This window comes from Fusarium subglutinans, assembly GCF_013396075.1.
Source record: "Fusarium subglutinans strain NRRL 66333 chromosome Unknown NRRL66333_c0000360, whole genome shotgun sequence".
Classification (NCBI taxonomy): Eukaryota; Fungi; Ascomycota; class Sordariomycetes; order Hypocreales; family Nectriaceae; genus Fusarium; species Fusarium subglutinans.
In genome coordinates, this window is record NW_023502423.1 from 1 (window position 1) to 27,141 (window position 27,141).

Below are 27,141 nucleotides of genomic sequence, written 5' to 3' on the forward strand. Positions count from 1 at the left end.
AAAAATAAACTAGGTTAGTTAAGGCTATAGCTATAGTTCCTTTACTAGTATTTTATAAGCTAGGTATAAAGATATAAAGGTCTTACTAAGTAATCTTATAATAAAATATATTTACTTTAAGAAATAAGTTTAGGGCTTAATATTACTATTTAAAGAGGCTATAAAGGTATAGTTAGGGCTTAGCTTTTTAAAGAGTAAGAGAATATATAAAAGTATATTTAATCTAATAATAAGAAAATTCTATATAGTAAGTAAAAAAGAATATCCCTATACTAAGCTATTTATAATATTTTTATAAGGCAATATAGTTATTTCTTAATGATTTCTTAAATCTTAGTTATTATAGCTTAAATAGTATTTAAAAAGGCTTTTAAAAAGGCTAATAAGATCTTAAGTTAGAAATTAGGCTAGCCTTATATTAAATATAACTCTAAAGCTTAAAATTACTATAAATATTAAAAGAAGGTTAGAATAGGTTAGAATTTATTATAAAGTTAAAAAAATAAAAGAAATAAATATTAAAAATATTAAAATAGCTATTAAGAGAAGTAGCTTATAGTATTAAAGTTAGTATATTATTATAAGTATAAAAAGGTTAGAATAGCTTTACTTACTAGGCTATAGCCTTTTTTAAATAATATTATAGCCTTAGTATAGGGATTTATATAATAAAAGTTAATATTAATAGGGCAATTTAGTTAGTTAAAAAACTAAATTAATGTAGACCTTTATGGCCCCTAAAGTGGGGTTAGGAGGTAGCTATGGAGTCATTTTTGCACATTTATAATCCTGGCAACCTGTACGTAGCAGCAGTACAAGGATTATCATCTGAACGATTATTCCTCAGCTCATATCGTCTCGATTAGCGTTTTAACTAGTAAACGACCAACAAGATCCCTTTGACAAATAAGAAGCTGGTGTTGACGAATTGCAATGTAAACATTCAACGGCCCGTATCATCCGTGTATCGCTCACATGCGAACTTGTGGAGAAGAGCAAGGATAGACTGGAGGAAGACTGACATGGACTCCAGTCTGGAAACATGAAGCAACGATATAATATGCGATGCATGTTTTATTAGGAGGTTCACAGCAATGACATGCCTTGCATGTTGTGAGATTTTCCACATCATGCAAAGGGCAAGCAAGGAGGCTGGTGAGAAGCTCGCGTATAAGGTCCGTGAGACGGCGTTGCAGATGTACCCAATAATAAATGCAGATACCCTTCCCATGATACTTTACCTACCTAGTTTAACATAGCGAGGGAGTCAGGTGGTTAAAGTTCAAGAGCCAGGAGACAGACCCGGAACATGAATTAATTGAATGAGCAGAATAACTACAAAATACAATCTCTCAGCATGTTCGACTAAACCCACATAGGTTCTATACCAGACCTCCACTACCTGCTAATCCACGCAATTGACAGACAATAGGTTACCTAGGTATCTAAATAGTAGGTAGGTAGCTAGAGGAGGAAAGAAAATACAGGCCCTTAACCCTAAGCAGTAAAAATATTTAGGTAAATCTAGCCTTAGCTTAGGGGACTCTTTGCTAAGTTTATTTTGATACCCTATATCGAGGTCCGGTGTTTTTTTGCTCCCCGAGGTATAGGTACCTAACAAAGATGTAAGAAGGTGGAGAGAGTGGAGGTGGGCCTTGAGGAGAAAAGAGGGAAGGTGATACATTCCTGTTTTCATGATACCTAGAATTCGAGGCGTCCGATCGCCTCGAGCTTGTGGGTCTTGTACAAGATGAGACGCTTGATAAGTTGGGTAAGGACCTACCGTACTCCGTACAAACTCACGAAATTGAGTAGCGCTAACGGCCGAGAGGCAGATAGGGTTCGATAGGAGGCACCTGGCCACCTGCCAACCTCACCTGTAATACCTACAAGATTGACGTTAGTATGGATGTTGGTAGCGCGACAAACGCTAGACGCTTGGGTCATGTGCTTGATCTTTGGACCCAACCCACCTCCAGGCAAGTGCTTTTCATAAGATAGGTACCCTAAGGTAGGTACGGTAATGAGGCTCAAGTCAACTTCACCTGACTGGTATGGAATGAAAGGAATGGAAGTCACGACTGCCCACGAGGGCGATGCCTCAGGTTTCAGCTGAAACAGAGTCCATCTTGTCTTGGCAAGCTGACCGATATTTCTCGTCAACCTCATACCCTCATCATCCTTGTTGCTCATCTGTCAGCTCTCACTTTCTTCAGCTCGCGAGCGCAACAAAATCTCGACACCGCCCCAAAGCAACGAGAATCTTTCTGCAACGTTTGCCGTATTGGGATTGGAGAGGTGTGGCTGGCCACCCAGTGCGCAACACCCATTCGATGTGTTGGCCATGGCCTTAGCAGCAAAAAAGCAAATCCGTCATCTGTTGGTTACACAGCACATCTCCTTAAGCATCTCGTCTTAATGAGGAGCCGATGACGAAGGCCTGCATGGTATTGCAGACGGTAACTACGATCACAGTAGCATGACGGGCGCCTCAGACGCTATTGCGCGCCTATACTGAGTTCAGTCCGACCTTGTAGGAAGCTATCGATCTGAAAATGCTGCTAGCTGCAAGTATCCGATTCGGATGTACTGAAGAAATGATAATTGATACAACGGATAGATCATTTATCAACTTTTGAAAAGCGAGCAAACAGTCCGAAATGTACATGTCTATGGCATCCAAACGGCGATCACCAATGCATATTCTATCGCCACGATCAAGATCAACAATGATGACCAGTAACAACCAACAGTGCTGCAAAGAGTAAACAAGATTCATCGACTGGCTGTGTCCGCAATGTGTCTTCTCTTCTAGGCTTGCTTCCTCAACACTACGGTCGCTGCCTCGCGCCGCCAGCCCGCAAGGTAATTCTGTATCGCCGTCGCCGATACAAGACACACATCAAACAGTCGTCATAAAACTTACTGGGAAATGAATTTGAAGCTCAGATTGGACCTGCGTTGCTTCCGTGGTCTGCTGGTAATGAGTCGACTGCACCCAAGCGGAGCATGAGCTCCCACACAAGATACACGTCAAATATGACAGAATACCCGGCAGACTTTGTGGCTCTCTAAGTTTTGCTTCGTTTTTCTTCCTTTATAAAATGTACTCAATGGATGTACACCGCTGCTTGTACTGTGCTCAGACTCGGACGCCTCTCCTGCACCCTTTTACCCTTTCATCTCACCTGCAGCATGCAAGTTTCTGGATGGCCAACGGTGCAGAATGCCTAGCACCTTATTCTTCCCGTACGAATATGTAGCGACGGGAACTTTCTGTTATTAGCCCTGTTTCTCCCAAAGGCTCCCACTGGCCCCCAAATTCGGTTGCCGTCGGAGTCAGAAGACTATCACTGACTTCCATGCACAAGAGAATATATGCTGGTAACCGACACTCAATCCGGTCAGAAGGGTGTTGCCTACATCATAGTTGTCAACGACGAACTAAGCGTCAAGTTTTAACAACACCCCCCCAAAGCTGGACAAGAAAACAGTTGACCCACGGCTATGGTCCCAGCAGAACGGTTGAGGCGTACGCTACTGGCTTTAACATCCAACCAACACTGTACATATCAAGTTATTGAGCAAACATTTTTTTCTCAGTAAGTTGGGCTTGAATAGCCTGCTGCCGGCTACAGTCAAAGTGGCAATTGGTCCAGATCGGAAGCACCAACATAGTGGCAACCCCCTGGCCAATGTCATTCACACATCTCAAGATCTTGCTGGGATCTGAACGACAGGGCTTGCCCCTGACAGTGCAAATTCGGCTTAACGCGATCTCAGAGGCTGCGTTAAATGGACCACTTCCCAGTCTAGCGAGCCAGATGGGCTAGGGTGCCTTGAGCACGGTCTAGCTTATTGTCCACAATACTGTACAGCGAATGTTTACCTTGAAAAAAAAAACCCCCACCCAGAACGGACTGTTTGATTATCGGAAGCGACAAGTTTCGCGATTGGATTGTTTAAGATAGATACTGGCTAGCACGTCTCCCCTTGGGCATTCCGCCTCAGCCATGGAGTAGTACTCCGTGCTCGAATTCGATCAGAGTCTGTGCCTCTTTTTAGGGATAGGTCACTCCGCTCAACTACCCGCCCCTTGCTTCTACGCGATGCGGGTCTCCCTGGACAGGATGAGCTATAGTTACTGCTCTTTTCCTCTCTTTACTGTACTCTTCTTTTGACGGAAGACTGCTCATGAGCTATTCTCATGAACTCGACTGGTAGTTGAGGAATGTATTGGTGACTATGCACCCTAAGGATGGAGTTGTTCGCCAAACGGATAAGCCCTACGGAACCATGGTTGGTTGGATGTATCATACATACGATACGCAGGCTTTGTTGCTCCACCAAGCATGGCAGTAGAAGCAACCTGTAGTAAAAGGCATGGTAAAGCAAGACGATCATCCTAGTCGGCGGGCGAGTGCTACACGTGCTGACAGGCTGGTCTGACGAAGCGGCACCCTCACTCGCAGCAACGCATCCGCACGAAACTATCTTTACAACCCTGCGGCAGGTACGGATAGGATCCCGGTTGATGCTTTTGCTTCTTCGCTCCACCTTGTCTTCTCTGCGGCGGGGAGGGTTTTGGAGAGGGTGTCCCCCAGAAAAGAAAGGCGTTTTGTCTAACGCCAAGTCCGACTGTTGGTAGCGTCTATCAACTCGGACAGGGGTGGCACACAGATCCCTTCATAAGTTGAGACAATCACTTAATACGGTCTCGTCCTTTGATGTTGGCTTATTACCGGCGCCCAGGTACCAGACAAAAGAACGAGAGAGTTTGCGTCGGCTGAAATCAGGCGTGCCTTGGCCCGACAGACAAGAACACCTTCAGCACATCGCTAATCGAATACAAGAGAGTCGGTCCCCCTTCCATTGAGCTGTCAACATTTGAAAAGATATTACCGGAATTTTCAGTAGATATTCCCGGCTCTAACTCTCCCTTCTTTTTCTATAGTCCCTTTACTCTCCCTTCACCCCTTGCTTAGGTCTTGCAAACCAAGACGTATCTAGTTTCCACTTGCCTTCACCCTCGGCCAGCCTCGAAGTTTTCAACTACCGCCAGACGCCTCCCTGATAATTCTTCAAGAGGAGACCCATTTCCACCTGAATCATAACAAACAACTCTGGATCAAAACAAAGAACCAGAACCATTTACATCGGCTCGTCTGCTTGTTGTGTGACAGTTGTCAGACGCCTGTCACAATGAGTATTCATCCATTCCTCAAGATGGAGGGGGCCTCTAGGAGACATTCGGCAGAAGACCCGAGCCAGACACACACCTATCAATGTTCGACTCAACCCCAAACCCCACCATGTTCAACCTCAGGAAGCCCCAGGGTCAAGTTTGAGGGTAAGTTCTGGTTTATCAGAGACTCAGCACCTCAGCATGGAGACTAGAGACTAACAACACTAAGAGTTCACAAGCCTCCCCAGATTACATGACGCCGTATCATCTCAAGGGAACAATGTTGTGAAGCTCCCTAGTTTAGGAGAATTTGACGAAGGAGTTGAGGCCCTCATTCGAACACATGGACCAGTGAAAACCTGGACTCCATTATCTCCGCTCCCTGGACATTCTCGCAACCCCATGGCCCTTCAGCCTATGAGATCTATTACACAACCACTGCCGCCTCGGTCTTTCCAAACAGTTGACCTTCCAAACGACTACCCGATCTCAAGAAGAGGTACCATCGGCGGTCATAATCGATACTCGCTTGCAGTTGATCATCAACAGCAATCTTCGCAGGGAAACTATCGAAACCCAGACACGTCCTACGGCTATGGCGCTTGCAGCCCATCTCTTCAAGCACCATCGAACACGCATTGCTATCCAAGTCCACCACCAGACGGTGAGGGTCGACACATTAACCAGAAGTACACAACAGAGGAAGGTGACTACATCATCTACGCCTGGCATGACAAGAAGATGAAGTGGCAGCGCATCAAGCAAGAATTCGCAGCTCGATTTGGCACTACTCCCGAACGTACAATCCAAGGCCTCCAAGCGTGGTATTACCGTATGAACCAACGCATACCTGTTTGGGATCAGGAAGGCTGGCTCTGCTTCGATAACGAAGATGACCTTGAACCTCAGCATGTCAGCATCAAGGTCCGTGAAAGGGATAACCAGGACAAACCCATGGAGCCGCTGGGCATAGCTCAGCGATACCCCGAACGTGCTATTCACTATTCGTGGGTCGATGCTGAGACTAAGTTCAAGGCCCAAGACTGGGGCACGTATTTATTACTCACTGAGACATGGCAATGAAACTAACACTGCTTACAGCTGCCAAAAGAGCTTTGCAATATCGCGACAGGAGAGAGAGACGTAGAAGAAAGGAGCAGCGACGACTGAAGCTATGAAGAACAAAGCATGCTGTCCCCTGTGACCAAGCTTGCAGCCCGAATCAACAACCGGCGGAGATTTTAACGAGGTAGGGTGATTTCGACCACCACTGCCACTGATGAAGCGAATTGTTTCCTTTCCTTACTTGGGTTGAACTCAAAGAGTTCTATATCACGCTTTCCAACGACCGAATTTATAACGACACGACGATCATGTTCCTACCATACCCTGAAGCATGTAACTAAATCTCCTTTGTTAAACACGTACATTCTGTTTCGTGTTCGCTTTTCCAACACTCGAGTGTCATACAGACCACTCTTGGACATATATCAGCGCCATGCACAACACCGCCGGGGAAGGATGACACTGGGGGCGGGCAAACAAGATAGCTGGTTGACAAGTTGAGTTGGTGTGTTTTTCATATGCTTGTACTATTAGACGAATCACGATTGATTTCCCCAAAATAATGAGACCAATGGACATAGCAGAGTCATTACTATGGTAGAATCGGCACGCAAAACACTTGAGTTGCTAATACCACGCCAAGTGTATTGTATTTTTCATGTCTTGGCACAAAGTTTCTGTATCTGAGATCTATTGTGATTCACTTGACATTTGACTATAATGAGCTTAAGCTCAGATGTAGATGTCATGCTATACAAGCTTATAATCTTAAAGCCACTACCTCAGCCCCTTTCCCCGACAAGTGGTTGCCAAGAATCTAAGTCAATTCATTCGGCATTTCGCGTCTGGTTTGATAAAGCGAAAGCAAACATGTAGATCCCCACAGGGTAACACAGCCCAGGCCGTTAGTGCAGGGCTGAAAGGTCCTGGTACCATCTCGGACATGGCACGTGTCTCGAGGATGGTGTATCCAGACGGTGTGCGGATGCAAGATCCCTCCTCTGGACAAGTTTAGATTAGATGCCAGATTCCCGTGACCAACATGCTTCAACACGAACCGTGGGGTATGCGACAGAATCCTGCGCATAAACCAGTCATATCTCGATCCTGGTGCATTTCATAATCAAACACCTTCCTACCCCTTGGCGCGGGTAAAGAATAGACAACCTCCACCGTGTGACGGACTCTCCGAGCCTGTTTGGTCGACAAAAGACGACTGCCCATGCCAGGCCGGGATCTTTGCATCTATTGTTGGTGTTTGATTTGAAATGCACGTTCGGCTAGTGTGACGACTGATGAAGGTGTCGTGCCTCAGGGGTGCACCGTTGTGGCTTACACGATCAAGGGTCCTCTGGATAAGAATGCGAGGTAAGGAAGTCGGAGGCGGGGGCGGGGGGATGACTATACACTGTTTGTTGGTTGTTGGCGGCGAGGGCATGCAAGATCTGCTTGTGGTGGTTGACATGTTGGGACATGTCGATTTGTTGCTGCTAGGCTGAAAGTCTAACGCCCCAAAATCTTTAGACTAGTTTGTTGCTCTATCTATTTGCTTCTATTGAAAGGCTTTGCTGTGCCTCATATAGGTCCTGATACGAGCCATGGTGGCATCATCGGCACCGTCGCCGTCGAGGACCATGTCATTGTCGCTTTCGTCATAGTACATGTTGTCAAACTCTTCCTCGTCGGATGCATTTCCATTCCGATAGCCATAAGGATGGCGTCCGTATTCATCATCTGACTCTACCTCGTCTTCTGGATAGTCAGCTGTGTAGTAGTTCTCGGCTAACAAGTTTGCATTGTCAGTCTTAGTTCTCATTTCCTCACGCCGGGTGGTGTTGCCCGAGACTAGCTAGTAGACTCACCATTCTCGTCCTCCTCGTCTTCATCCAGGTCCTCGTCTTCATCACGCTCAGGACCGTAGAAGAGGTTACTCTCCTCTTTTCCATCAAGAACCAACACGCCAACGTCGGTCGGTGCCACATCGACAGTCATGGCGTGTGCAGGGATGCGGACGTATTCCTCAATGATCCAATCGTCGTCGTCTTCTGCCTCACTCTCACCCATATTCATGCTGACATCTTTTGGCTCGGATGTGCTTGCAGCCACTTCTGGATGACGCTCCTGATATCTCTTAGCTGGAGCTTTAGGCTTGAATCTGGCTACTCTTTGCTTTTCCTGTTCCATGTCCTCGAGATTAGCCCCAATCTCCTTCATAACCCAGTCGTTCATGTCAGCAGTTATCTTTGATAAATCTTGGTCGTGAGGACTCATAACGGAAGTTGGAAGAGGAGACCGTGTATTGGGACCAGGAAGAGGAGAATTCTGCCTGCTCCTCGCTGCTGGCTTTTTAAGTCGTCGCTCCTGTTGTGGTGGCTCCTCTGAAGGCCGCAATTGGGACGAGACATCTGAAGACATCGTTGTGTCTCGACTTGGTTGCACTTTTGGTACTTTTATAGATGCCTGAATGGTTTTCATGACCTGCGAGGCTCGTTGACTGGCTTTTGCTCGGCTTCGTTCGACGAAGACAGCAGGTCCGTAGCGTGCTCGCTTATTCAGGCCAGCACTTGATGGTTGCGCCGCATTAGAGGCGATCATCATCTTCCTCGATATGTGAAAGCGTCGTGGTTCGGTGACCTTGGAGGGTTCGACTGATTTGGTGTCCGGTATCGGGGCGACATCATCAGGGCCGACGCTCTTCTTTATTGGTGATGTATCATCGTTCGGTCCCGAGACATGAATGACTGGCTTGGCATCACGAAGAGAGGGTGATGGGTTCTCTATCGTCGGGGACTGAGGGCCGGGGTGCCTCCTTTGATAGACCCATTTGCTATCACTTCGATGGCGTTTCGCGGCTTCGTCAAACTCTGGATCGAGTTAGATTCTGTAATAGTGAGCGGGCAGTAGAATAAGGCATACGTAGAAAGGTCACAGGAGACTCATCGTCACGCTTGCGCTTTACGCGGATGAGTTGAGGTGGAATCGACATATTGCTGGGTATCTGTTTCGAGTGATTTGACGATATGAATGAAATGCGAAGCAAGGAAACAAGCCAGTCTGCTGATGATGTAGTCTAGATGTATAACAGATGAAGTAGAAAAGGTAGGCTTGAGTGGTTCTTGTGCGACTGAAATAAAGGTGGTTTTAGAGAAGGTTTCTTTGAATGCGCCGGCTGCGTGAGTAGGTAAGCATGCGTGCCAGAGGTTGTGTTTTCGCCATGAACGATGAGGTCAGAAGCTGGCAACGGTAGCATTAGGTAAGGTACTAAGGTATTTTCCATTCTCAATTTTTCATCCACTCGCCGTGAGGTACCTACCTACCTAGTACCTACTTAGGTAATGGAGGTTAAAGGTGGGGCCACTCAGTGGGAAGAGCCGCCGAAAGAGCCTCCTGGGAGGTGGGTCCATCCTGGTTTTAGTGTCTGCGTTAGCGGATAGAGTTATCCTGGCACTCGGTGGGGGTTGGTGGTTGAGCTTCTTAATTCATTACCTACCTACGTACCTAACTGAAGTGAAGTGAACCGGCTTGGGCTGAGAAATGCATCAAGAGATTGTAATCCAGAAACGAATACCAGTGGCTTAATAATGCACTTGTTCAAGGTACCTAGGTAGATACACCATCTTATCACACTCCCTGTCTTCCATGTCTCTAAAATGAAATGGCTACTGCCCTTGAGTTGGCTTTCGACGGTGCGAGGTTAAGCTGGGTAGTGGGGCTGATAACGGATAAGAATCTCCTGATACTCGGGCAAGCAGGCAGGCAAGCAGGCAACACCCGAGTATCTTCAGAGCTGGAGGTCTAGACCAGCTTGATTCTTTCAAGTCCTGAACGCCAATGACTAGAGTTGTTTGAAGAAGAGGAAGGCAGATGGAGTATGCCTGATATTTGATCCAAAGCAAGCGAGAGGACGCAAAGACATGCTCATAACTCGCTTCGACACCTTGAAAACGGTTGGAATGCGGGGGCGCACGGTTCACCGTAGTCTACCCACAAGTGCATAAGGCACACAGTCTGGGCCGTCGTACTCACAACCCACCTGATTTCTTCCCTGCTCCCGTTGATTGACGTGCATGAACTCAGAGGGATCTTTATGCTGGGATATAGCGGAACGGTATCAAAATAGATCAAGAGATCAATTGCGGTAACCAATTGCCAAGGAGACAAAGAGGCATGTAGATCGGCGACTATAAAACAAGGCACCAAAGCTAATTGGTAACCTACATACAAGGTCAGTACAGACCCGTCGTCACTGCAGATCGTGATCAACCCCGGATTACGGCGTAGTAGATACCTACGTACCTAGCCTTCAACTCAACACCAAGATTGGTACTGAGTTGGGCGGAGGATTATGGATTGCGGAACGCGTTTTAGTTACGGTAGGTCATACAAAAGCTCCTAATGTACATGGATCAGATCCAGTCACTTCTTTAATCACGAATTAAAGTTCCCTGCCCCCCCATCTCTCGTCCATTGAGCTCAATGACGTCTATCCAGCACTTGTTCTAGGGGGTACCTAATCAGTATGTATCCTCGGTGTACTGTAGGAGCTAATGAGATCCAATACCTTGACTAAAAGTGACTTGAAAAAGTCAATGCAATGCAAACTCACGTGTTTATTAGGCCCCAACAGCAGACTCCAACGCCTTATTCCGTTACTCTCCCTTGTCTTCTTGTCCTTGTTCTTGTCCTTGAGACTTGTCCTCGACTGTCAATTATTAGGTGCCTTGCTCCGCACAAGGACCAAGGGCATCGATCGGCCGCACAGCTCCGGCCTCCAGTTTGGTGTTGCATTGGCCTTCAGCTGTCGTCATCCCGCCTCCTCCCTCCTTTCTCCTCCTCACTCCTCCTGTCTTCACCCAACTTCCATATTAGCATTTCTTGGGTACTTTCTTTCTTTCGTCATTCTACACCTCACCTTTACCTAGTTTTTCCTCATTTTCTTCATGTGCCGCACTTTTTCGACCTGTTGTCAATGCTTTGTGATCCTGTTATATTGATCTCTGGATCATCACTCTGTGTCGACAGAGGTACGAACATCCATCCAATTCATCCCTGTCCGTCGTTCGATTCTCGCGGGTTCCGAAATCAGAGCATCAATGCCAACACAGTGACCTTTTTAGAAACCCACGATTTGCTTTAATTACGCCTTTGCCTCATCATCTAACTATTCATTTGCGTATGCATTTTGACCACGCTTCTGTCTCGGCTGAGAATTACTTACTGTATCAGTGTCCTTTCGGCTCAACCCGCCCACCATGTCCTCCAAAATGCCATGTACAATTACCTACAAGAAGCCCGGGATTTCACCTCCTGTCTTTCTTGCAGGCTCCTTCACTGATCCACAATGGCAACTTCAAGAGATGGAATACACTACTGACCAAAACGGAGACCCTGTTTTTCAGTCCAAGGTTATGCTGGAACCTGATCAGGATTACCAGTTCAAGCTCCGCATAGGTCATGACAATTGGGCTCTAGCCGAGGACTATCCTACTGGTGAGTTCAGAGCCGTTCCCTATCCCGAGCTGTTCCCTGATATTTTGTTCCAAAAGCAACCGATGATTCCGGAAATCAGAACAATGTTATACGTGCACCTGAAAAGCCAGCTGAAGAGCAGATCGCACCAGCCGGCATCGATACACCAGCAATCAGCTTGAACCCTGCCAGTCAGCTCCCCTCGACATCTACAGACGCAGAATCCGTCGCCGAGAACGCGGGAGATTTCAAGGCTCCATTATTTGCCCACGAGTCGCCAGGTACAGATGTTGAAGATGACACCGATGACAACGAGATACCATTGTTGGCTCATGAGACTCTGGGTGATGAGTTCAAGGAGGAAGCCGAAGCAGAGGCCTTCAAGGCACCTCTTTTGGCGCACGAAACGCTCGGAAACGATGCGAAGGAGGACTCCGAGGAAATGAAAATGCCACTGTTTGCACACGAGTGTCTTGGTGCTTACGATTTTGGAGAAGAGCCAGACTCAGCTCCGATCGCAGTCAATAGCCCAGGTCAAATTTCAAGAGCCAAATCGAAGCACGGCGAATCTTCTGACATTGACGTCAACGACCCTACACTCGAGACCTTTCCTTCCGATCGCGGCTCGATCCTTGATGCCATTCGGACCATTCAGACTCACCTTGGAGAAGACCAGACCCATCTCGAGGACATTCCTCTGTCACCTCGTGTAATCTCATCTAGAAGGGCTAGTCTGGATTCTAACGATGACTTGTGTCTATCACCTGCGTCTTTGAGTCCTACCGTCACTAGGAGACGAGACAGCAGACCTTCTTATAGTTTCGGGCGAACTCGTTCCTTAGTATCTCTAGGCTCAATCGAAGAGGAGCCCAAGCCTGCTACAAGTAAGCAATCCGGAGGCCCTGCCGTTGTATCTCTACCGAATCCCAACTCCAAGAGCAAGCCAGTCGGGCAAAAGTCACCCCCTAGTGAGGAAGACGAAGCTGTCGTAATGAAGACCCCAGAGGTAAAATCCAGTACGAAGACCAATGGCGAGTCAGCATCTCAAGTTGAAAGTTATGAGGCCCAGAATACCCAACCCGATAAGGCCTCCAGCGCCACCACGGCTGCAGATGCCCCAGCAGCTGCAATCTCCCAAGCGATCGACAGCCCATCTAACGGCACGCCAGCGATCGGTAAATCTGTGCAAAACGAATCTTCCAGAATCCCCGAGCCCGAAGCAGTCCAATCCTCAGAAGAGCCACAACCAACAGCAGATTCAATTATCGGCAAAGGCATCAAGAACACGGCGGCTTCAGGGGATCCTTCTCGAGCACCGCCACGTGGCAGTGTTGTGCCCTTGTGAGTACCTACTTGACATGTCGAAGAGAATGCTTCTTAACAATGATGCCTCAGAATCGTTACAACGGGAGCCCTCGCTATCGCCATTGGGATAGGGTGGTGGCAGACGGCCGACCACTAGGAGTAGTCACCTTCTAGCGTTGGTTCTGGCTTTGGGCTAGATTGGGTAGTTTTCAGCAATGGATAGGAAGGACATCGACGATGCAGGGATAAACAGTAACTGTACGTGTACGAACCGAGGAGGATTGATAACAAAACATGGATGTGAACAATGGACAGCAGAAACCTATACAAGCCCTAGGAGCCACTAGGAAGCATGTTTATTTTGTCAATACCAATACTAAACCGATAAGTACGATTTATCATGTACTTTTATTAAATATTGTCTTCGTATTGTATCCGTAATAACACCCCAAACCAGACACTCTCATGACTATCTGCTTTTGTAGGGCATTGCCGCTTTTGCCCAGGATGGGCTGAGTTTCAGCTCAGCTCTGCTCACCCTGACCCATAACTATATGCGCATTCTTGACGATTCCCAGAAATCGTACCCTCCATAAAGCGAGGTTCCCGGAAATGGGATCGGACACGCCCTGTGGTCAGTGCTTTGACATTCTGCCCCTGACTTGCGAATCCTCCGCGGCTTAGATTGACCTGCCGTTGAAAAGCTAATAGTGAAAGCATTGATATGCCAGAATAGCCAAGGATCGAGCATGTTAAGTGTTGGACGTTAAGTATACCTTGTTGTGATATCTGCGATAAATACTTACACAAGGTGAGGCTAGGTATGTCAGATAAAGGGCTACCCTACCTACTAGGTACCTAGGTACATCAGGTAGAAGGTCAGGAAAGATACTAAGGTACCTAGTCAACTAGGATAACACCTAGGATGCCTCAGGCATAAAAGCATCACCGGAATAGTGGGTTGTCGCACCCCCTCCCACACAACATAGGAGGATACAAGTCACACACATCAATTAATCATACAATTCCACCGCACCAAAGTTCCTATTTGGCCGTGCTATCTGACAGTATAAGTGTTAGACCAACAGTCAGGCCAGAAGAGCCTCTATATGATAGACCTGGGGGCTCCTCGGGTAGTCCTCGGAGTTTGTACGGGCTGGTGTCCTGTTGACGTTTGCCCAGGACTAACTTCCGATGTCGGTGTGCAAGCTGAGTCATGAGCGTAGATAGGTACCCATATATAAAGTTTCAAGCCACAGACGGCTGTATAAATATCTGTTCTACCCCACTTACGCTGGAAAGGAAGGGAGAAAAAACACTTCCTATTATACCATCTTTCTACCTTTGCTAACACATTCTCAATTCCAATCACCATGTCCACCGAAAAGCGAGTCTGCCTGTAAGTAATTTCGTGCCCCTGTGCTAACTCCAAGCTGACCATGGACAGCGCCTACTCTGGAGGTACGATACAGCTGCCCCTCCACCCACACTGACGCCCCATGAGGGGGTTCATGGAGTATTGTAGAGTGCAGTAGCTGATATAGCACAGGCTTGGATACGAGTACCATCCTAAAATACTTAGTACTTGAGGTATGTCTAAGTCCCTCTCGATCGATTCCTTTCCGCTCTTAGCAGCGCTGTCGCCGAGGGGCCTGGTTCCGGGTTGGCACGAGACCATCCTCTGACCAATGCCACCATCGTGGGGCAATGGCGGCAAGCAAAGGAGGGAAAAACACACACATACTCAATGTTACTTTAGCTAACGCTTTTTTCTTTCTGCAGGGATATTCCGTTGTCGTATGCTCGTCCCTGCTCTAATCGAACCCGACCTCGCTGCTGACTGTTAAGTGCTTCCTCGGTAACGTTGGCCAAGCCGAAGATTTCGCTGCGGTCGAGAAGAAGGCTCTGGCTCTGGGTGCTGAGCGTATGATCATCGAAGACCTACAGGAGGAATTCTCTGAGGTCATCTTCCGCAGCATCCAATGCAACGCCATCTACGAAGACCGGTGAGTTCATTCTTATAAGCTTGGGCAGGTCAAATCTCCTGGCTTGTAGCTCTGCTGCAATGTCTTGGCCTCGATTCGCCATCCGGCCCGGCCTATTATCTTTGGGCTACAGCTAAGGTTACTAGATATCTTCTTGGAACCAGTCTTGCCAGGCCAGTGCTGGCTCGCGCGCTCGTTCGTGTGGCTCATAAGTATTCCTGCAAGACCTTGAGCCACGGTTGTACAGGCAAGGGAAATGATCAAGTGAGATTCGAGTTAGCTTGGCGAGCACTTGACCCTGTAGGTACCCTGTCCTGATGTTCATACCATGAAGACTAAACACAACCCAGAGCCTCGAAATCATCGCTCCTTGGAGGATGCCTGAGTTCTTTAAGCGCTTCCAGTAAGCTTAGTCATTACCTCCTTTCGGCAGGACTGACATGATACTAGAGGTCGACAAGACCTTCTGAAATTTGCTGCTGAGAATAACATCCCTGTCTCGTCCACCCCCAAGGCTCCTTGGTCTCAAGACGGTGAGTCGCAAAGATGCCCCTGTTCGATGTTTTCCGGGGGTTGGATAGTTGGCCGCTTCAAATTACTCATTGACTGCTGAGTGGCTGAGGCAATGATGAATTCTTTGTGTATCCGAACCCTATCTGACTGTGAATTAGATAACTTGGCTCACTGTAGCTCGGAAAGTGGAATTCTTGAGAAGCCCGATGTGCCTGCCCCCGAGGATGTATGGATCAAGTCCGTTGGTATGTTACAATACGTTATGGCCTACTGCCTACAGTAGCCGTTGGCTGATTGGTGCTACAGATCCTCTCACAGCCCCCGATACCCCTGCCAAGTTCTCTATCGAGTTCAAGGAAGGCATCCCAGTCAAGCTCGAGGTAGAGGGTGGCGAGACTATCACTGGAGGGCTCAAGCTCTTCAAGGCTCTCAATGAAATTGCTGGCCGCCATGGTGTTGGGAGGGTAGATATCGTGGAGTCTCGGTTAGATATCTCTCAAGACCCCGTCCTTGAAGGCTTTAACTGACCATCACAAGCTTCATTGGATTAAAATCTCGAGGGTGCTATGATGCCCCAGCTCACACTGTCCTAAGGCTAGCGGTAAGCGCGATTCGTTCTTGAAGTAACAATTACTGACGTTCACAAAGCACATCGATCTGGAAGGTATGACTGTTGACTCTCGGGTTCGGTCAATTATGGCCTGGATTGGAAACCAGTGGTCGCAATGCCTATACAATGGTATGTTTGTTCGATTCATCCTTTGAATGTCTCTAACATGTCCAAGGCTTTTACTTCAGCCCAGAGAGGGAGCTTCTTGAACACAGTATTGGATTCAGCCAGAAGCATGTTAATGGCACAGTTAACATGATGGTCTATAAGGGCGCAGCCCATGTCCTTTCCCGCTCTGCGCCTGGAAGCAACCTCTATAGCGAGGAACAGGCGAGTATGGATACCCTTGAGGGATTCAGCCCAGAGGATACCAGTGGCTTCATTGCTATCCAGGCAATTCGTCTAGAGAAGTACGGCGCTGCCAAGATCCAGCATGGTGAACCCCTGGTATGAGGTCATAAAGGAGACTTGTTACCTTGATGGGTGCGCAAAATTTCATCGAGTCTTGGAGATGGAAGGCATCGTTGGTGGAAATTCCGCAAAACTCCTTAAGCACGACGAATAAAAGCCACATGATTTAATGCAACCACAGCTGCGGAAAGTGTGTAATTTGGTCCCTTTGAAGCCTCTTTCGGATCCCCTTCCGGATGCCCTCTATGATCCCTCGAGATCTTCGTAATCCCCTTTGTAAACCCATTCGTGGGCGCGTTGGGTATTCCCCCTGAAGTGTGATCCCTAGAGCTGCTTTGATCGTAAGGGCACGTAATGAAGGGAAAGGCCCGCAGAAGGTCTCCAATCGGATCTGGAAGAGGTTTCGACTGAAGGCTCAATTTACACGCTTTCGTAGTACAGATAACTTTGATCAGATAACGTGACCCTCATTGGTGCTACTTCATTAGACCAACCACCAGTGGCAGATATCCATTAGCTATTTATAATTCATTTCTTGATACTGCCCTCTCTAATCAAACCCCGTGCCTACAATCGGCATACATCGGGTCCATGAGCGTGCTTGACGGTGTCCGCAATCGCCTGCCTGAGAAGATTCTGAGCTGCCGTAACTCAGAAGAAGACTACAACCGCCTGCTCCAAAACCGCGCCATCCTCCATCCTCTTGTTTCAGTCTCCTGTCTGTTCCAAGATCTTTCGCGGATTTTGGACGCTCGAGGATGTTCAGAAACTCCGTCTCCGCTGCTGTCCAATACTGTTCGAGGCGCAGCGGGTTGGTAAGGCCTAGAACAGTTGGCCTCGCTGGGTACCAAACCTTGTCTGGAATAAATTAGTCCTGGATTTCCAACTAAGTTTTTTAATGCTGAGAGTGACGAGATATACTTCTTCTACCGTGGTCCAAGATGGGCGAGCTTGCAGCTTAGCCATGCTCCAGTTGCATTTCATCGCTCGTTGTTGGAGTTCAACTTTCTTTCTACACTGCCCCAACTCTTGGACTCTGCCGTCAGTTGATACATTATTGCTAGGCTCATCTGGTTAGATACTGTCCTCTTATCTTCTCCCTGGTAGGGTCTCCCGAAAATGTGAGTTGAGGGGTCGGGGGTTGTATTGACCCTTCTGCTGGCAGCGAGGGGCAAAGAAGTCATGTGCTCGTATAGAGAATTCTGTGATAGTTTAGAGTGCATGGACTCTTCCCACAGATGCGCGATCAGAAGCCCATAAGTCGTACCAAATCCTTCAATTCCAAAATCTCCGAGGCGAGACTGAACATACTTTCAACTTCTGGGAGGATGCCCTGGGCGGCCCTTTGCTCAGGCAAGCTTAGCCTGGCTCACCACAAGCTCTCTTTTTAGCTCAGCCAGCTCGGAAGAGCTCAAGTTAAAGCGGCATCTGCTCAGGTCCAGAAGCGGAAAAGGAAACGTTGCTGTCAGTTTTGGAGTGGTATATTGGATGTAATATGAGGTGAGATTACTGAACCTTCCAGGGAGCATGTGGGGTAGATACATCATCATACACGGGACGGTGTCTTGGGTTTGTTCGTCTGCGCCGGCGAAAAAGACTCCGAGGCCCGACTTCAACAGAAGAAGGGAAAAAAAAAAAACTCCACCATTGATCAGTGTCATATTATCACCAAGAATATTTCTGCAACACAGTTATTTTCATCGCATGAAACCTGGTAATTATGCAGCGCATAGCAACGAGTTCGGTTTGCTTGGGTTGTATTCGTTCATCCAGGCCGTCTACAGTTGCACGTTCATCCCTACAAACATGCATTAGCCAACGCCTGGCTTCGCAACATTTCAAGCCTCGCCCCTCGCGCATGGTTCTCTCAGATCGAGTTGATCGACCTCCTCCGTCTCGCGATGACCAGCGCCAACGGCGTGAAGCCCCAGGTCCTTTTGGAGGAATGAATAAGAAATATGCCAATATTGATCCTGCCCGGAGAGCCGGTTCGCATCGCGCGATAGGAGGAAAGAATGGCAATGGAGGAAAGACAAGAGAGAGGGAAAACAGGAGAGGAGGGCCAAGAGACGGAGACGACCGAAAGGCACTCAAGATGCAGAGAGCTCTGGCTACAGTCTCGTACGGAAAGCGAACAGTGATGAAAGAAAGCATGACCGACTACGAAACGTTCGACAACTTTGATCTCGTCCCCACCCTTCAAGTCGCCGTCAACGAAGAGCTCTTTAAGGGCATGACAGATATCAAGCCAACTCCTGTGCAGCGGCTAGCGATACCAGCTTTGCTGGGACAAAGAAGTCCAGACGACTTGAAAAGACCAACAGAAGAGATGAGGTCATTCTTATTAGCGGCAGAAACTGGTTCCGGGAAGACTTTGGCCTATCTGTTGCCGGCTATCGATGCTCTCAAGACTGCCGAAGCAGAGGACCCTGAGCTAAAGGCCTACCGTGAACGATGGGAACTAGAGAAACAACGCCAATTGGAGGGCAATTCCAAGGGCAAGCCATTTGACGAGCCGCATCCTACCATGGCCCGCCCCAAGGTTGTCGTCCTTGTGCCCACAGCGGAGCTCGCACACCAGGTCACAAAAGTATCCAAAGCTCTGTCACATGTGGCCAAGTTCAAGACAGAACTTCTCTCTTCGGATCTGAAACCTCAGCAGATTCAGCGTAACCTCTACGGACCTAGGGGAGTCGATGTCATTGTCTCAACGCCTCATCTTCTCGCATCGATTGCCGATTCAGATCCCAATATCCTCTCCCGCGTATCTCATCTAATAGTCGACGAGGCAGACTCTCTTTTCGACCGAAGTTTTGCTCCAGTCACCACCAGTATTGTCGAACGAGCGCTACCCTCCATGAAACAGTTTGTCTGCTGTTCAGCCACAATTCCCCGCAAACTCAACAACTTCCTCGCCACCAACTACCCCAAGATGGTCCGAATCACCACGCCCAACCTCCACGCTATTCCCCGACGTGTCCAGTTAGGTGTCGTTGACGTTTCCAGAGAACCCTACCGTAACAGGAAGGATCTCGCCTGCGCCGATGCTATCTACTCTATTGGCCGTGAGTCTGCCAGTCACGAGGGACCAGTAAAGGGCGAGGTTGATGTTCGCCGCATAATGGTTTTCGTCAACGAGAGGGAAAAGACCGAGGAATTGGCGAACTACCTCAGAGAGAAGGGAATCAATGCCGAGGCTCTCCACAGAGATACACCTGAGAAGCGCCATGGCGAAGTTCTGGAGACTTTTACTTCTCCCGCGCCTCTTAGAATCCCAACCCCGTCAATTGCCTCCAAGGCTCGATCACTGGCCAACGTGAGGGTCCTGGTCGTCACAGACCTGGCCTCAAGGGGTATTGATACCCTTGCAGTCCGTCATGTGATTCTATACGATGTCCCTCACACAACCATTGACTTTATCCACCGACTTGGTCGTGCCGGACGAATGGGTCGACGTGGTCGTGGCATCGTACTTGTTGGTAACGACGATAGAAAGGATGTTGTCGCGGAGGTCAAGAACAGCATGTTTAGAGGACAGGCCCTGATTTAAATATCGCTATCCTGTTTCGTTTTATGCGTCATGTACAATGAATGGTAATTGGATGTATGTAAGATTATAGGGTCATGAGGTTGGATTGAGCGTATCTGCATAGATGGGTAAAGATTTTTATGAATATCTCCATAGAGGAAGTGTACAATATCTAATCATCTTATGATTTATGTGCCTACCTAATAAGATGCACGAAAATCTCAAATTTGTCGTATATAATCTGAATAGTTACTCCGTACGGAGTAATGCAGTTCAATTTAAGAGGTAAGCGGGTCTAGCGTCTCTGGGCCAAAGCGCATGGTGTTTGGTGGGCCATCGAACCTGTAGCTAAGCTAAGGTAAGGCAAGGTATAACCAATCCCGCTAGGTACGTACCGTCAATGTCGCGTCGCGTTTCTTTGGCGTGTTTCTCTTCCCCATTCGCACAATATCATCATCATAGGTTGGTCATTCGCATATTCTCATCCACCCAAAACCCGACCCCCCGGAATTTGTCTCGAGAAGCCCTTCTCCAAAGTCGCAAAGAGTATCTCCATTATCGGTTCTATAAGTTGCCTCCTTGCGACACATATTCCAGATCTGTTACCTCAATGACTCGAGCTAAACGTGCGCGTCGTGCACCCGCACAATCTGCCAAGTCTCATGCACGATCACCTTCACCCGATGCAAGTGACAACCAAGTTCCTCGACCGAATCAGTCTTCTGAGAGAGGCCGTAGGAGGAGGACGCGATCTTCAGGTGCTTATTCAAATGCCGTCAACGAGCAAGATGTTCTCGCGGCGAATCGGCGTCGCGACGCAGCGCTAGACAAGCTAGCCAACGAGGATCCTACTTCCACAGCCAGTAACAATGTTGAGGATGGAGATTCCGGAAGCTCAGTTGAAGGTGGACGACGAGTGACAGCTACACCGACTCGAAGAAGGGACACAACTGGACTAGATCTAGCGGATAGCGTGTTTGGCGATCTCGATGATAGTTTTGGGCTCGAGGACGACGATACCCGACCAGGACTGCGCTCAGCTGATGCATCATCTCTCAACTTGAGCAACTTCAGGCGCAGGCCACGCCAATCCAGCATTATTGGGCGCAACGACCCTCCCATTAGGCCCAGTAGCCGCGGCGGCAACACACCCAGTATCAGCTCGACACTTCACTTTGGTGCCTTCAAGCGGCGCGCACGAGAGCCGAGCATTTTGGGAACTGCACGAAAGCCTCGACCGGAAGAAAATGCCGCAGGACAGGAACCGGATTCAGCGAGCGAGGACGATGACGATTTTATGCCTGAAGCCGAATCGACACCTCTCAACAACCGACGGCGGACAAAGCCCGAGACCGAGCTGGAGATCGAGGTTCCTGCCTCCCCAGAAGTCTCTGCAGGACCGAAGCACAGAAAAAGAAAGAGTGAAGATGCGTTACCAAGTAGTGGTCGGCCTGATAAGATGTCGCGAATTGAGAGAGACGCGGGCGAGGAATCAGAGGAAGAAGCGGGACCTGCACCCCAGGTGATTTCTGATAATGCGAGCGATTCCTCACTGTCAGATCTCGATTCTCCCCTAGGACCATCTCCGGTACTTCTGGACAGGCCTGTCACTCCCATCAATAACGAGGAACTCATGGCTCTACCTGCCAGTAGTGATTCAGAAGACGTGAACTGGCCTGATATTCATACCTTGGCTAAGCGGCGCCGAAGGCCTTCCACCACAACACCTATTCGCGCTGATAACTTTTCAGATGTCTCTTCACTTCCTTCTCTGACACACTCTCCCAATTATGCAGAGGCATCGAAGTCCCGGGGCCGGCCGACAACTCGACGTCAGCAACCATCACCAAAGATAACAACTGCCGACTTGACAAATCTACTTCCGAAGCGCCATTACAAGAAGCAGCGGGACCCACTAGGACTGGAAAGCGACGAGGAGCATGACACATCCGGTATCGGGGAGGACGAGGATGAGCTATCATATCTTGACAGCCGGGCTGCGCGCCGAAGACGAGGCGGGCGCCCAACGCAGGCTCTTAAGCCCAGACAGCCAACCTCTGACAAGCAGACGGGTCGCAATGCACAGACTTACTCGCGTCGGTCATCGGACAAGGAGAATGAAAATGATGCTGGCAGCGATGAAGACGAGGATGAGCACGAAGCCAGCCGTTTCCAGCCACTCCCAGACGATACTTTTGAGAACGGAAGTGGTGAGAATGCAAGCACTCCATCAGCTGATGAGCTCAAGCAAGCAGCAAGGAAGTTCAAAGAGGTTGACCGGTGGGAACTTGACTTTGAAGAGGTTACGCAGAGTTCGTCTCCACTTGCGCGATGAAGCACAAACGAAGCGAAGCACAAACAATGAGATGAGGGCGCTAGGTGATATGCAAGGGAAAGGGCCGAGGTGTTTGGCGGGTTGGAGCAACTGTTTTCGAGCAAAACCTTGGGAGTTACATAAAGGGAGTATGCTAGGCCAGGGTATTTTATGAGGGTTTCTGAATGACGTCTGTTTCGGGCTCACATTGCATTGTACATTGGGGAGGGCAAGAATGGATCCCATGTCATAGTCGGGTCAAAAGGTGAAGTGGTCTGCGGCGGGCGTCCAAAGAGGACTCTGATGGCTTATTGTAATCAGACAACTAAATCATTGATTTGCGAGTTTCATCCCGCTCCTTACACATTGTGTAATGTGTGATATGCCTCAACTCCAGAAACGCCGTTACTTGGTGTTCTTCTTCTCCTGTCCTGATCGGTCCTCATGCACTTGGGTTGAGAGCTTCTGCCCGATGGTCTACAAGCGGCAGTAGTGGAGCTAGGACGTTGGGATCTCTCAGTGCGATTGTAATGTCGTCTGGCAGTCTTCCAGACATGAGAAGTTTCTGCAGCGCCGAAGTCAGTATTGCATGATGGAAGACTGAGGTTAAACCATTTCCGTAAATACACTCACCCTCTTGACGTTCTCGTAGGTCTCTTCTTGCGCCGAGTATTCGCGAATAACATCATCAGTCTCAAAATCGACATAGACCCTGGTGTCACGTATCCGCAGGACAACATTATCCAGGCGCATGAACAACCGACACAACAAAAGCATGCGCTTCTCGTGCACGCGAACTTTGACGCTAAAGATTGAAATGCCGTTGTCGTCCAGCTCACTCTCATACAGCATAACTTCGTCAAAGAACAGGATGGGGTCTCGACGCTTCAGGAGCTCAATAGGGATCACCTTGTCGGTGGGCGCAAACTGCAAAGTCGAGGCTTCGATGCTACCAGTATATGTCGTCGAGTAGCTCCAGTCATAAGGCTTCACAACTTCCTTTATACCCTGTGTGGTGCCTTCTCGGGTGCTCTCCCAGTCTCGGGCATATGCAACCTTGAGCATGTGGCGATCTGTCTTGTCGACGGCGTCAAGCGCATCTGGAGTGTTGAAACTCAGGGACCAGCCTGAGGGCACATGTTCAATTCCGACGACGTTTTCGCCAAATATCATCTCCGGCATCGGAATGCCAATCTTTTCGGTGAGTGCATCGATGGTACCGGCTTTGGAGATGGGTAGCTTGCGGGTCGAGATACGGAATCTGCTTTGCGAGTGTGTCGTTGTGGCAGAGGCGAGAGCCTGCGGTTTAGGGAACGGTTCGTTCGGGTCTGAGATATGGTTGCGTTGCATCTTTTTGGGTGTGCGTCTTGAGGTTTCCACTATTGAGAGGACGGAGGTGAAGATGTCAGAATCAAGAGCTACCTTAGGGATTGGAAGCTATTGTGTTATTCAATGGTGGGGTACGGTAGATGGGGTAGGGACTATGACAAGGAACCTCCTGCCATGTCAAGGGGGTGTAATAAAACTTGGGACCTCTATCTTAGGGTGACAAAAGTCTTCAGATCAGCTTAGATAAATTTAGTATAGCTTCAGTATAGCTTTAGTAAATCTTAGACTAAGTAATTTTGGCATCTCCATTTAACGTCAGAAGTCTTCTTGCACCCCGAGGCATGTCCCTGAAGCTTAGTACATGTACCTACCTAGGTACTCAAGGTTCAGACAGAGTACCTAGATGTCCAATTGAATAGAAGAAATAAAATATTTGTCATTCATCCAGCTCTAGACTTGTTTATTTCGTTCATCTCGAAGTTTTCTACCATAAGCCTATATTTTGTTTCTACCGTATATACATGTTCACAACAATACGTACTCCGTACAGGTTAGCAGGTTACCTTAGGTACCTGTTTAGTTGCACTTGGCTTTATCAATCAGACATCCACGCCCCATAGATCCGATCCCATTGGGGTTTCGCCAATAGTAGACCCATCACGTTAGTAGCCATAACCCCAACACTATCCCTACCTCTCTACAAAGTAATATGTTCAGTGATTCCAAAGACAGTTCTCTATGTTGAGCAGCTGGAGTCTTGTCGGTATATACAAGCCTCAAATAGAGATATAATTTCCCATAATCTTACTGAGTATATATTTTCCAGTAATTCCAGATACTGAACCGTGAATGAGAATTGGACGGAACAAGTGAAAGTTAATATGATTAGATGCTAAGTCATAAAAGCATTCGAGTCTTCCGTGATACGCTGGGCGGCAGGTAGGTATGGGGGTTTCTCAAGCTACTAACTTTGTTATCTTAACTCAGACTAGTACCTAATAAAGGATGTCCAAATTCTAATGCCACCACGGCCTTGATTGCGATTTACAATGGGAACGACTGACCTATCAAGTAGCACACGTAAACATCTGAAGTATAACTGACTTAAAGTTGGCAAAAAAACACAGGTAACATATATCATGACACGCACATCCAACTCTGTGATTCACCTTACGCCAAGCAGTCTGCTGTCTTTGTAACTAGTGATCGTCTGCGAGCATCACTCATCAGACAACCATCGAGTATTGCCTCCTTCATATCAAATTTATGACCACCGCAGCTTCACAGAACCCGAGCCAAGGACAAGCCGGCCACCGATAGACTTACACGCCACGAAACCAGTTCACAAATCCCCTCCTCACTACATTCTTCGCCCGACGTTTACCGGCACACTGTATCATCAAAGCCATATTCATTCATCAAGTATCTTCTCCGATTATATATACAATACCAGATCGAAGCACACGGAGACAAGATGGTACTCACTACCATTTACTGGAACCTTGCTTCTTCAGATCACCCTTCCTCGTCGACATCTTCCGTCCGTTGGCCTGTCTCTGCAACCACAGGAGTTCCGTGTTCGTCTTTCTCTCCCAGCGCTTCCGAGCTCCTCCGGACCAGGTCCCTGCCCCAGTGGCTGTCGTTTATCAGAGATGTCGGCTTCTACGAGGATCGACACAATCTATTCCAGAGCTGGAAAGACAACAAAGCTCGCATGCAACAATTTGAAGTTCATGCTATCGATGCTCGCCTGCGATCTTGGGCTTCCGAAGTCCATAATCAGTGTCTAAATACCCATGAGTGCTACAGCGTCAGCTGCAAACCTTGCATGGTACGGTATCTGGATGAGCACTCATCTCAGGCGGGCATAGACGATCTAACAGATCCAACGACAAAAGTCAAAGATGTGTCTGAAAGACCAGACAACACTGATCTGGGCACATGTAATCGCCAGTCACACAATTCCATTACTGAAGGCCGAATACGACATGTAAGGCATGAATGCCTGCGAAACTTTATGAACGTATTCTCAACCTGTTCACCCTGCCTCATCGTGGGTCTAGTGTTTGAGCAACCCTCGAAATATGGATATGATGAGCTTCAGAAGGGTTACCTAGCTTGGCGCATGACATGGCACACATTCAAAGTCAATGTAAACCCCAGGTCTCTTGAAGGCACAAAGCCTATTTTGAGAAATATTGCTTTCATGAGCTTACCAAAGCTCAACATGTGGGGAGACATTACAAACGATTATACCCTCTTATCCCATGGATCTTTGACCCAAGAGGATCTCATGAACCTCTATAACCTTGAAGACCGGGCCATTAAGTACTTGGTATCTCACCGTCTTGATTGGAGCAAAGAAATCGATGTTATACAAGATTTTGCGGGTCTGAAACTTTCTATCCTTGGTCAAGAATCCATCTCGGAATTAAGAGATATCATTCATACTGTCAACGCAGACCTCATGAGACTGGTTACCGCTGAACTCGAGCTCACGGAAAATCCCAAAATTTGGAAGGAGATGAATCGAAGAACACTGTATTACTGTGCTAAACAGAATTTCAAGACTCTTAGGCAAGCCCTTTGCGACAAGTATCGGCAAGACACTAACCAACACTTTGGTCGGGAACTATGAGACATACTGGTTGCTAAATATCTGGTCGGGTGCTATGTTGTATGGAAACAACAAGTCTTCATTTTCTTTCTTTGGCTCGAATGCGCTACATGGGCCTGACCAGGCGTCATAAATCTCATTCTACCATGATAAATCGTTCCGGGGATTCAGCTGACGTTCAGTCCGCGAAACGCTGCCCAAGGGTTAAATAAACTAATAGGACTATACTTAGATCTGTGTGTTTTTCTTTCAGTCTTCATACTACTATTTTAGTATATATATCCTACCTGTTTGTAATACAAATAGTCTTGGACCTGCTTTATCCAAGCTATAGTAGTAATGTTGCAAGTTGCTTTTTTATAAATAGGACTAACTACCTACCTTCGCGCGCAACCCCCCCTTTTAAACAGGTTACTAGCCAGGTCACTGGCTAGCTATTAGGATCGTAATAGCTTTTTAGTAAACATATCTTTTCTTTAGTATATTTTTTTATATAGGGTATTTTCTAAATAGGCTATAGACTATTATTATACTATATCCAGGGACAGGCTACCTAAGGTAAGGTAAAGTATTATTAGTATTAGCTTATAAAAGTCTATTATTTTATTTTATTTAAAAACCTATTTAGTTAACTAGCCTAGCTATACTTACCTAACCTATTTAAATTTATAATATCCTAGTAATAACTTACTAGCCTATTTATATTAATTATATCTTTATATTTATTTAGTAATAATAATAAATAGGCTTATTAATATATACTAGCCTAGTATTATTTATTATCTAATAGTTCTTTATACCTTAATACT

At 47.6% G+C, this 27,141-nt stretch overlaps 8 protein-coding genes across 8 annotated transcripts; 6 read left to right on the forward strand and 2 right to left on the reverse strand.

Moving 5' to 3' along the window:
- Positions 1-5,202: 5,202 nt before the first annotated feature.
- On the forward strand, positions 5,203-6,332 carry FSUBG_13575 (uncharacterized protein; the record flags this gene model as incomplete). Its single annotated transcript, XM_036678481.1, has 3 exons — positions 5,203-5,350; positions 5,490-6,237; positions 6,287-6,332. 3 exons carry the CDS (start codon positions 5,203-5,205, stop codon positions 6,330-6,332), a joined length of 942 nt encoding a protein of 313 aa, XP_036530952.1.
- A 1,470-nt stretch (positions 6,333-7,802) lies between these two features.
- FSUBG_13576 (uncharacterized protein) lies at positions 7,803-9,236 on the reverse strand (the record flags this gene model as incomplete). The annotated part of the gene is made up of 3 exons (XM_036678482.1): positions 7,803-8,014; positions 8,113-9,114; positions 9,167-9,236. 3 exons carry the CDS (start codon positions 9,234-9,236, stop codon positions 7,803-7,805), a joined length of 1,284 nt encoding a protein of 427 aa, XP_036530953.1.
- Positions 9,237-11,502: 2,266 nt separating this feature from the next.
- FSUBG_13577 (uncharacterized protein) lies at positions 11,503-13,181 on the forward strand (the record flags this gene model as incomplete). The annotated part of the gene is made up of 3 exons (XM_036678483.1): positions 11,503-11,740; positions 11,797-13,060; positions 13,115-13,181. 3 exons carry the CDS (start codon positions 11,503-11,505, stop codon positions 13,179-13,181), a joined length of 1,569 nt encoding a protein of 522 aa, XP_036530954.1.
- Positions 13,182-14,397: 1,216 nt separating this feature from the next.
- FSUBG_13578 (Argininosuccinate synthase) lies at positions 14,398-16,585 on the forward strand (the record flags this gene model as incomplete). The annotated part of the gene is made up of 12 exons (XM_036678484.1): positions 14,398-14,423; positions 14,472-14,485; positions 14,574-14,614; positions 14,873-15,030; positions 15,156-15,309; positions 15,360-15,412; positions 15,460-15,542; positions 15,681-15,767; positions 15,829-16,006; positions 16,060-16,123; positions 16,171-16,261; positions 16,308-16,585. The coding sequence occupies 12 exons, from the start codon at positions 14,398-14,400 to the stop codon at positions 16,583-16,585; spliced, it is 1,227 nt and encodes a 408-aa protein (XP_036530955.1).
- A 1,678-nt stretch (positions 16,586-18,263) lies between these two features.
- Positions 18,264-20,093, forward strand: FSUBG_13579 (RNA helicase mitochondrial; the record flags this gene model as incomplete). Its single annotated transcript, XM_036678485.1, has 1 exon — positions 18,264-20,093. The coding sequence occupies one exon, from the start codon at positions 18,264-18,266 to the stop codon at positions 20,091-20,093; it is 1,830 nt and encodes a 609-aa protein (XP_036530956.1).
- A 589-nt stretch (positions 20,094-20,682) lies between these two features.
- Positions 20,683-22,407, forward strand: FSUBG_13580 (uncharacterized protein; the record flags this gene model as incomplete). The annotated part of the gene is made up of 1 exon (XM_036678487.1): positions 20,683-22,407. One exon carries the CDS (start codon positions 20,683-20,685, stop codon positions 22,405-22,407), a length of 1,725 nt encoding a protein of 574 aa, XP_036530957.1.
- A 384-nt stretch (positions 22,408-22,791) lies between these two features.
- FSUBG_13581 (TIP41-negatively regulates the TOR signaling pathway) lies at positions 22,792-23,736 on the reverse strand (the record flags this gene model as incomplete). Its single annotated transcript, XM_036678488.1, has 2 exons — positions 22,792-22,863; positions 23,020-23,736. 2 exons carry the CDS (start codon positions 23,734-23,736, stop codon positions 22,792-22,794), a joined length of 789 nt encoding a protein of 262 aa, XP_036530958.1.
- Positions 23,737-25,189: 1,453 nt separating this feature from the next.
- Positions 25,190-26,353, forward strand: FSUBG_13582 (uncharacterized protein; the record flags this gene model as incomplete). The annotated part of the gene is made up of 1 exon (XM_036678489.1): positions 25,190-26,353. The coding sequence occupies one exon, from the start codon at positions 25,190-25,192 to the stop codon at positions 26,351-26,353; it is 1,164 nt and encodes a 387-aa protein (XP_036530959.1).
- Between the last annotated feature and the right edge of the window lie 788 nt (positions 26,354-27,141).